At 40.6% G+C, this 10,094-nt stretch overlaps 1 protein-coding gene across 1 annotated transcript; it reads left to right on the plus strand.

Moving 5' to 3' along the window:
* The first annotated feature begins 1,201 nt into the window (after positions 1 to 1,201).
* On the plus strand, positions 1,202 to 7,837 carry rab38b (RAB38b, member of RAS oncogene family). Its single transcript, XM_068716503.1, has 3 exons — positions 1,202 to 1,473; positions 3,175 to 3,452; positions 5,510 to 7,837. The coding sequence occupies exons 1-3, from the start codon at positions 1,251 to 1,253 to the stop codon at positions 5,657 to 5,659; spliced, it is 651 nt and encodes a 216-aa protein (XP_068572604.1). The 5' UTR covers positions 1,202 to 1,250; the 3' UTR covers positions 5,660 to 7,837.
* Positions 7,838 to 10,094: the final 2,257 nt, after the last annotated feature.

A 10,094-nucleotide genomic window follows, 5' to 3' on the forward strand; every position in this document is an offset into this window, starting at 1 on the left:
CGTAATAGCTTTGAAGAGCCCAGGGAGGTATCAAGGCCTCAATGGACCAACTCGTTGTTTTTCCTTGAAATCTGATGGTGGTATGCTGTTACATACTGTAGTCTACCCTCACTGATATAAATGGAATGAAAAAAAAATATAGGCACATTGTCAATAGCATGTAATAATTCAACTGCACAACTCACAGCCTAAAAACAACCATAACCATGATTTCTCTCACTCCTACAGAGTACTTTAGAGTCACACAACAAAGACTATTGCGTGCTATACATTTCTGTCTTGGTTTACAAGCTTGAAGGCATGGGGTCTCTTTGTTGCCTCTCTGATTAAAGTCCTCCTTAAATATATAAATCAAACAAGAGTGCAAACTTTGCTGAAGCTACAGACTGAGTGAAGAGTCTGCTCTCCTCTTTGCATCTGTCTGTCTATGTGAATGGACTGAAACTCTGTGTATTCCAGTTAGGAGATATGGCAAATAGTACCAGGTCTGTGAGAGAAGCATGCCAATCTGTATATGTCAACCTGCAACGGCATGTTTTGTTGTGTTTGACATGCCTGATCCAGTGTTGCAGTATGGTGAATACGTATATTGGATAAAGATTTTTACATACCTGAAATGCCTTTTAACAAAGTCTAAAATGGGAGCACTCGTATCTAACAATTACTGTGTGCTTTCTCCTGCTAGTTGCATTGCAAGAATCGGAGCAGTTTTACATGGCGATGACTAACTGACATGACTGCATTAATTGCATTACCACTGCTTTTCTAACTGCATCTACACATACATTTAAGGAGCTCATTCCCTCTTTGGCCAGACGATAGGGGCATGGCAACCTATGGGGAGTGTAGCTACATTTAGCATTGAGGACACCTTGTAGGCTACAAAAAAGACAAGGCCAGGATGTATCACCCTTTCCTGCTCTCCTTTGCAGTGTAAAGCGTATTGTTGTTTCGGCTAACTCAAACAAGAAAGCAACTATTACGCAGCACATAAAGGGTTAACATTTGAGAAAGTCACATAAAGTTGCAGTATATTGCGCTGCGGAGAGGAACTGTGCAGCGCCTTTAATAAACCGTGTGCACGTCTCCGAGGTCACAAGTTCTCAAGCACAACCCCTAAGCTGATCACACGTCTCCTACTCCCACCAGAGGGAGACACACGGGACAGGAAGAGGGGACGAAGCCCCAAACTGCGCTCATATCGAGTCAAAGTTTGTGGAAGCTGCTGCGCCTGAGATCCAACAAGTGAGATGACCAATCAGCACAGCAACGGCATGCAGAGCCTCCGGAAGGAGTACCTGTACAAGGTGCTGGTTATCGGAGACCTGGGGGTTGGGAAGACTTCCATCATCAGGCGCTACGTCCATCAGACCTACTCCACCAACTACCGGGCCACCATCGGTGTGGACTTCGCCCTGAAGGTGTTGAACTGGGACTCTGACACGGTCCGGCTCCAGCTCTGGGACATTGCAGGTGGGGCAGTGAAGAAGTAGAATAGGAAGTTGAATTGTCTTTTATTTGCTGGGTATGAACAGTTGTCTCCTGCTGTCACTTCAATAATTCAAACTTTAAGTTCTGCAGCTAGGGTCAGCCTCATTGATTGATACGATGCATTTTAATTGCACACTATTTAAAGCTTAAAGTATATTTTCGTGTTAAATATGTCAAATATGTGCAAGAACTAAGGGACCGCTTCATATTCTCATTGGAAACAAAGTAAACATGTTTTGAAAAGCAGTTTGTCATAGTTCCTGAAAAGTTGATGGTTTGGGAAGATAAGACTTATCGTCAAAATGACAGTGAGACATGATTTTTGTAAACTTTTGAAACATTCACAACTCGAAGACGCACTGTCATTGTGAAGAGCAGTATTTTCTCTCTCTCTCACACACACACACACACACACACACACACACACACACACACACACACACACATACACACAAACATCTGGCTTTCTGGCCAGATCTTTATTGAGAGGATACTTTTGAACTCTATACGATCCTTAGTTACTGTGTAAGTGATTTGGTGGTGAGTTGAGGTACATGCTCACAATGCCAATGGTGCTTAGGGAAGACCAGCACACTGTCATTCAGTCATTCATTCAAGGTATGATGCTGCTTCATGTGATTAGGCCCATGTGAGGGAGATTTTAAGGCCAGTCACATGGGTGTCATTGTAGCCAAAATAAAAATCTAAACATCATTAGTGACTCACACGCACACAGATGCAGACACATGCTTCAAGCGGTCAAATGCAATTATATGTCACATCTGATTTAGTCTCATATACTTGTGAGGAGGAGCAGGAATAGACTAAGTAGAGGCTGAGGAATTCTGGTTTCTTGTACATTTCACATGTTGTACTTTGAAGTAATGTAAAGCTGGAGATTGCACCATAAATTTACTGAATGACAGCGTGTCAAGTGACATGTGTGATGCGTGTGTCTGTCTGCACATGAGGTTTTCTTGTGAGCAATGAAAGTCATACATTCTCTTGCACGAAAGGGGGAAGTTACCCATCCATGTCCTGTCCGATTTTCTGTTTCCTCTTACTCATGAGGCAGCATTTTGTCGTGTTTCTAGCAAAGCCAGAATGGACTCTCATAAGTTAATATTTATTAACCATGTACATTTTCTGCTGAGAGGGCATGGTATGTAAAACAAGCAGGATGTACACACCTACACGGCACAACAAGTACTCCCATTAGACGGCAGAGCTCCCCCAGGGGAATGTCTTGTTGACAGCTGTTCTAACTTGCACCTCAAGCACCTAATTTCTATTCCCTGCACAATACTCAAGCATGGATGAACACACATACATGCATAGCTGGACACAGACATTTTACATGGTTATATTTTATTGTAAGAATACCGCTTCCGTCTGGGACAAAAGTTTATTTTCACAACACGTCGGGCATTACAGGTGTAATTTAAGTAGGCCTATTATCAGCAGGAACAAGCAGTTGCATTGACCATCTAGTTAAGTGCAACGTGACAGTAAGACCACAGGAATGTGCTGTTTCATTAGGTCTAAAACAGCTAAATGCCAGCTGCATTAGCTATTGTGCTGCAAAACAATGAGAGGCTCTTATCAAACTGATGGCTGACGTAAAAACAGTGTTGCCACACTATTGAATGAAGCTCCCTGTGTGCGTGTGTTTGTTCATCACAGGTCAGGAACGTTTTGGAAACATGACACGAGTGTACTACCGTGAAGCCATGGGAGCCTTCATAGTGTTTGATGTGACACGGTCCACAACCTTTGAGGCCGTCATCAAGTGGAAAGAGGACCTGGACTCCAAACTACTGCTGACTAATGGACAGAGCATTGCCACTGTGCTCCTGGCTAACAAGTGCGACCAGGGCAGGGAGTTGACCAACAATGGCATCAAAATGGACCAGTTCTGCAAGGACCATGGCTTTGTCGGTTGGTTTGAGACCTCGGCTAAGGTGAGACCAGGGCTGAGGTATTCTTATATCTTATATCTGTCTGTAAACGTGAACCTGGAGCAGGAAGATGCTTAGCTTAGCTTAGCATAATGACTGGAAGCGAAACAGCTAGCCTGGTTCTGTCTAAAGGTAACCCTGCCTACAAACTGCAGGGTTTCGGCCAGTGAATTGCAAGCCTAGCGGCACGCCAGGCTTAAGTTGACTCACAGGCGGGCATAAGCATCGGCCGCACATCATAAAAATGCCGTATAGTATGCCTGAAAAAAATCATAAAAAAGTAATTAGAAAAGTCACTGTATAGTAAGTGATGAAATGTTTTAAATAAAAACATCATATAAAGTATGCAAGTAAATAGTCATAGTACTATTTAGTATGTTAGAAAAATGTCATAAAAACTCATATAACGTGTTATACTCAAAGTACATGCCTTTGGGCACGTAAGAACGTAGCAGTGCAATGTGTTCAGTTTATGCTATTTAGAAATGTTACAATTCCTCTATACCCAAGCTCAGTTCCCATGTGTTTCTTGCCTCCTGCTGATTAGGGTGAAGGTGTTAGCCCCAAACTTAGCAACAACTGCTGCTCAGGTGCATCATCAAGTGTTATAACAACAAAAAATTTCGTTTTTATGGGTGATTATGAGCAGGTATTTTCCTTGGCTGGGCTTTAGAGGTGCTGGTTTGCAGATTACCTTACCTTCAGACAGAGCCAGGCTAGCTGTTTTCCCGTGTTTCTAGACTGTATCCTAAGCTAAGCTAACTGGCCTAAGGCTTTAGCTTCATATTTGACATGAGAGTGTCGATCTTTTCATATAATTAAAGAATGCAAATGAATGGGTTTCCCAAAACATCAAAGTATTGCTCTATTCATCAACATGTTAATGAATGGGCCAGATGGTAGGCCCTTGCAGTGAGCGGCTGACACTCTGAAGTGACCTAATTGGGAGATGATCTCTACTGTCAGTGAAAAACATCCCCACAGAGCCAACTGGAATTTCATATCCTCATGGAAAGTGGCTCTGCAAGAGGAATTTGAAAAGCAGGGTCAAAACAAGTTATTTTAGTTAAAAGTGTTAGAGGACTGTTAACTGATTTATCTGCCTGGTGTTCAAAAAAGAGATCTGCTTCCAAGCAAAGAAAAAATAGTTAATCAATAGAAAATTCTGGGTATTTTGTGCATCACATAAAGTATATATTATGGTATTTATGATATAGGACATGCTTGACTAGAATTTCAAACATTTATATATGAACAATTTATTTTTGTATAGTATATGTTTGTAAGGACGGAGCTGCCAAATATTCTAAACAAAACATACGTTTCTGTAATCCATGACAATTTGAATTACCCTCGTTCCACATACTAATCCAAAAACTCTATAGCTATATATTCTACAAAAATCATTTTCATTCACACATCCTCTGTTGACACTAATGTGTTGAAGGCTGGAGCTGCATAAGTGCGTTGCTATTCTTGTGGCATCAAGACTCAACATTCTGAAAGGTTATAAGGTGCAGGTTCAGCCAGAAATGTCAGAAGTAGGCTATGCAAACAGACATTCACGTTCTTCTTTGGTAGCAGTTACAAAAAAATGTTTGCAGCATTCATTTGAAATAGTTTGAGACACATTAAGGTGCACACATGGTGTTAATTACATGAAAATGATAGCATGCTAGTTACCCACATTTAGAACATGCTGTAGGTTAACGCTTGCACAGAATGCATACTAGCGGTACAGCAGCTGAAGCTGGAACATTGTGCTTTACTGACATAGCTGAGATGATTGTTTTGGATCCCAAACAGATCCATTAAAATCCTTTTTTTCCAATAGTCCATAAATTGTAGTTTACTTTGTTTACTTGACACAATTTTGTATCGGGATCATAGATGTTTTTTTATTCTCTTTTGTCATATACAAATATAACCAATCAAAATGTCAAACAGGATATATAATTAAGGAAATACGACTATGAAACAATACCTAAACTCGACAGACTATAAAAGAGAAGTAAATACAAATTATAGACCCATGCCTGACAGTTTTCTCTCTCGTTTAGGATAATCTCAATATTGTTGAAGCTGCAAACCTCCTGGTAAAGCACATCATGGCCACAGAGAACGACATCCTGAAAAGCGTGGTACCAGACACCATCTCACCTCAGCTTCACTCCGACAGGCAAATGAGCTGCTCTGGCTGCTTTAAATAAGGATAGGAGACAGAACAGAATGGAAAGACAGTAGAACAAAGAGGGACAGGCACACCACCCAGACTTTCTAAGGAAATCTAAGCACACACAGTACAGATCGGCCTTTTTGGTCCAAACCAGGGTTGAAGATTTTATTTCAGTGAGTGTTTGTGGTTTGTTTGTGTTCTCAGAGCCCAATTACAAGAGAAACAGAGTTTGTAAACTAAAATCACATGGACTAAGAAGTAAGAAGCGCGACTTTTAGTGACTCATACTGTGAGTTAAAAGTTCTTTTGGCAGACACACAAGTATAACTTCAGCCCTTTTCTATACTCTTTGGCATGGTTATTAAATGTATAAAACAGGAGCTGTTCTTTTCAGCTGCTCAAGATTACACGCTCTTCTAAGTTCAGTTGGAGAAGTTCTGGCAAGTGGCACTCAACGTGCTGGACCAAACAGAACAAACAGACTAAATGCTCCCAATGTGCCTCATGCAACACGCCCAAAGACAAACAGGAGTTGTGTTTTTGGTTCCTCACTATTTCAAGCAACTGTGATTGTGATGCTGTTCTCTCTCTATTTACCTCCACCTTAACTCGGTGCAAAAAACAGTGTGGTTGACGTACAGGCTTCCTTTACAGTTTATTCTGCAAGAGCCAAAGAAAGCAATATTGACAGTGTAATTATGTGAATTTTGCACATACATGGTTTATTATTATGAGTTTAAGTTATTTACATGCTTTTATGAGAGTAATGCTAGTTAATGTATTATGTGTAAAACTTGTCCTACTACTGAGAAAGTCGCAACACATTGGTATTTATAGCAACAACTTGGTCGGAGGCAAAGAAAGGACGACAGTTGAAAACACACACAGCCTGGAGCTTGTCTAGTGTTACTAGTCTTCTCCTAGTTCCACTGGAGTAGTTCAGGTTGAGGTGATCAAAGGTTTGTTAGACATGATTGTTTGTTAATGGAAGAGAGTGGCTGTCCTTCTGCACAAAGTTCACCTCCATAACCACTATATCTGTCTGTAACATTTAACCAAAGTTAAGATTAATTTGTTTATGTGTGCGTCTGTTTTTTGTTTTTTTTCATCAGAAGGAAAATGGTGATTGTCTGGTTGTAAACTGGAGTTTCTCATGAGTTCACTTGCCAAAGCCTAACCCTGTGTATCCATGGTAACTAGATCATTTTTCATGGTTATCCTCAACATCCGTGAGAAGCTATTCCCATACAGGCACAAGCACACACACCCATACCCACACACTCTCCCTCCATGTCCTTGTATCTTTTTTCTCCTCTCCCACTACACTCCATCCTTATTGTTTTGTATCCTGAAAAATTCTCTGTCCTCTCGAAATGTGGCTGCTTTCAGTGTCTTTCTTTAGCGGTATATGTCCCCAGCCCCTCTTCTGCCTATTTCTCTCATTATCTGATTCACATAGCCTAAAGTATTTGCAGCATTATTATATAAACCCACACAGGCTCGACTACACACCCAGAGATGTTGTATTTTTATTGATCTTACGACAAAGTTGTTTTCCTCTTTTTAGTGACCTTGCACCTCTGTTTTACTTGGTACTATGTCAAAGGTAATTGAACCCACTTTGCTCAATGTTGTCTTTTTTTCTTAGTGTAACTTAAGACAGTGAAGTTTTGTGTTTGCAACTTTAGATAAACTAAAGTTTATACATGTACTCAAGTCCCTGGGTGTCCAATGTGCCAGACCTGTATAAAATCAATTGCATTATGTGGACTGTTGCCATTGAGACAAATATGCAGGAAATGTTTAATGACGTATGCTACATTGTGTCCTCCGGCTGCTGTTTGTCTGCAGTGCTTGCACAGTATTTATACGCCTGATCACAACAGTGTCATGTGTTCTTGTGTGAGTTCTTGGTGGTCATTTACAGCATGCACATTAGGCCCTGACGGGACTGAACAATGACCTCTGCACAGGATTACAATTTCACATTGTTAGTTGGGCTTATCATGAGGGTGTGTGACGTCGTTGGATATCAGCATGATGTTACACTATCCTAGAAAGAACTGCATGCACACATACATTCTGTGTAGCACAACAATAGAATGTTTTGTCTCACAAATGAACTGAGACAAACTGCTGATTATGCCTTTTGTGCATTGTTCTTTTCAATATTTAGTGTAAAGTACTAAAAAATAAATTAAATCATATCACAGGTCTCTGTTTTTGTCACACAATAATGTGACCACAATGTGTACTCTTGCCATTTAATCTTACAGTTCATACATGCTGTAGTTGTGTGTGTGTGTGTGTGTGTGTGTGTGTGTGTGTGTGTGTGTGTGTGTGTGTGTGTGTGTGTGTGTGCGTCTCCTCACTGATCAAGGACCCACAGGTTCTCATTAGGAAGCCACATGACTGCGTGGATTATTCTCTGCCTGAGGGATTAGATTTGGTTGTCTGCTCTTGGCTCATGTTAAAAACATCACCACCAGAAATCCATCAACTGATCCAAAAGCGACATATATCCACTTTGGAAGAAAAGAATGTTGTCTTCTGAATTCATCTAAACGACATAAATAACTCAACACAAAATAACAGTGTGTAGGATTTAGGGGGATGTATTGGCAGGAAGTGAACATAATATTCATAGTTGTTTTCATTAGTTTATAAAGACCTGAAACTAAGAATGGTTACGTTATCATTAGTTCAGAATCACCCCTTCATATCTACACAGGGAACAGGTCCTCTTCATGGAATACGCCATGTTGTACCGACGTGTTTCTACAGTAGCCCAGAACGGACCAACCAAACACTGGCTTTAGCGAGAGCCTTTCGAGTTTTTACGTTACCTGAAGGCCACCGTAGTTCTCAAACACGCTTGGAAAGGGAGGGGTGAGCGGAGGGGTACTAGTTGGATGCAATCTGTAACCTCACCGCTAGATTCCTAAAAATCCTACACACTCCTTTACGAAACAAGCTGTTGTTGTGAGAGTGGGTGTCATTGATGCAATTAAAAACAAAACACTACAATTAAACAAATTGAAACAATTAATTTAAATTTGGAACAATATTCTCAAAGTTTTCGTCCATTAACTCTTCCCATGACAACAGCTGGCACAGATCTAGCTATTCATTACTTGGATTACTAGCCCAGCATATTGTGTTCTCTTTAGTGCTCAGGCTTTGCCAGAGAACCACCTACAGAAAACACCCACATATTCTCTCAGAGGGAGAGAGAGAGAGAGAGACGAGGAGAAGCAGTTAGCAAGAGAAGAAAATGAGATGGGAGAAATGCAATACTCAAATCTTACAGCAACATAAGACAGGCAGCTCAACAAAAGGTGCAAGCAGGTAAACAGAAGGAAACACATTAAACAGGTCACATTCGACTTCCTTTTAAATATTTTCCAGACAGAATTCCCAGGTATCAAAAATGATAACTCTATAAGATCAAAACACATTCAGCCGACTTAATCACGTGGAGACCATGAGGCAATTTACGTAACGCAGCGACAAGAAGATAACAGAAGAAACCTAATCTGACCTGATCTGATCTGATCAAGAGTCTTTTGCCCTGCCCTCAACATCAGTAACTGCTCATGTGGTGCCATCTGTTGTCACATTAGTAACAGCGCAGGCAATGCACACTCCTTTACTTTTCACATCAATCATATTAACTGGACTTGTATGGCCTAAGACATGACTCATATAGTGTGTTTCCCAAGATGTCTCATTTCTACAAAAAAACAACAAATATAAACGCTGTTGGATTTAGCTGTAGAAACAGACTCACACACATGTCTTAAAATGAAGTGCAACCACTTGAGAATGACTGGATTTGAGACTTAATTACAGCGTGGGAACATGCATGCTTTCCCAAGCAAATTACCTTTATTAGGGTGACTTTCTCATCCTTAAGCCCTGGGACCTCAGCGACTCTTGGTTCCCACTCCCCAGTGCCAAAATCTATTAGGCCAAGTTCACCTGCTTGACCTCTCTCTTTATGATAAGTTCATGAATAGCAAGTGAGAATGACCAGCATTACTGTGATTCACAGATCTTAGTATAATCATCTGGGGAGCTATTACGTTATGTTTGCTCACATAAAAAAAAATTGAGAGATGAAATTGCAGTCTCTATATAACTAAAATAGCCTCCTGAGACAGACAGGGGGAGAGGAGGACTGAAGAAATAGTGAAAAGAAAGAGAAACTTAAAGGTAACAGAGATGAGACTAAGTGGGAGAGGGTGACTGAGATTCAGGAGAAACATGAAAGACTAAGTGCAGTATTCAATCATTAATATATCTGTCCTAGTTGAAAGATGAGTTTTCTGAAAGCCTTATGAGCTGAGCTATCCTGCAAACTGAACACTGACTGATTTTACATCTCATTAACCTTACTGTTGTGTTTCATTTTCTTTTTTAAATAATATTGCATAATGCATTGCACTAAGAATCATCTTCACAACTGA

This window comes from Cebidichthys violaceus, unplaced genomic scaffold, assembly GCF_023349555.1.
Source record: "Cebidichthys violaceus isolate CVI_PGR_0920_01 unplaced genomic scaffold, fCebVio1.0.p SCAF_20, whole genome shotgun sequence".
Lineage (NCBI taxonomy): Eukaryota > Metazoa > Chordata > Actinopteri > Perciformes > Stichaeidae > Cebidichthys > Cebidichthys violaceus.

Bases quoted from the DNA above. Each gene is read 5' to 3' on its own strand.
- rab38b (XM_068716503.1), top strand. From the start codon at position 1,251: ATGACCAATCAGCACAGCAACGGCATGCAGAGCCTCCGGAAGGAGTAC. The intron at 1,474-3,174 runs GTGGGGCAGTGA...TGTTCATCACAG, and splicing joins CCAGCTCTGGGACATTGCAG to GTCAGGAACGTTTTGGAAAC. The intron at 3,453-5,509 runs GTGAGACCAGGG...TCTCTCGTTTAG, and splicing joins GGTTTGAGACCTCGGCTAAG to GATAATCTCAATATTGTTGA.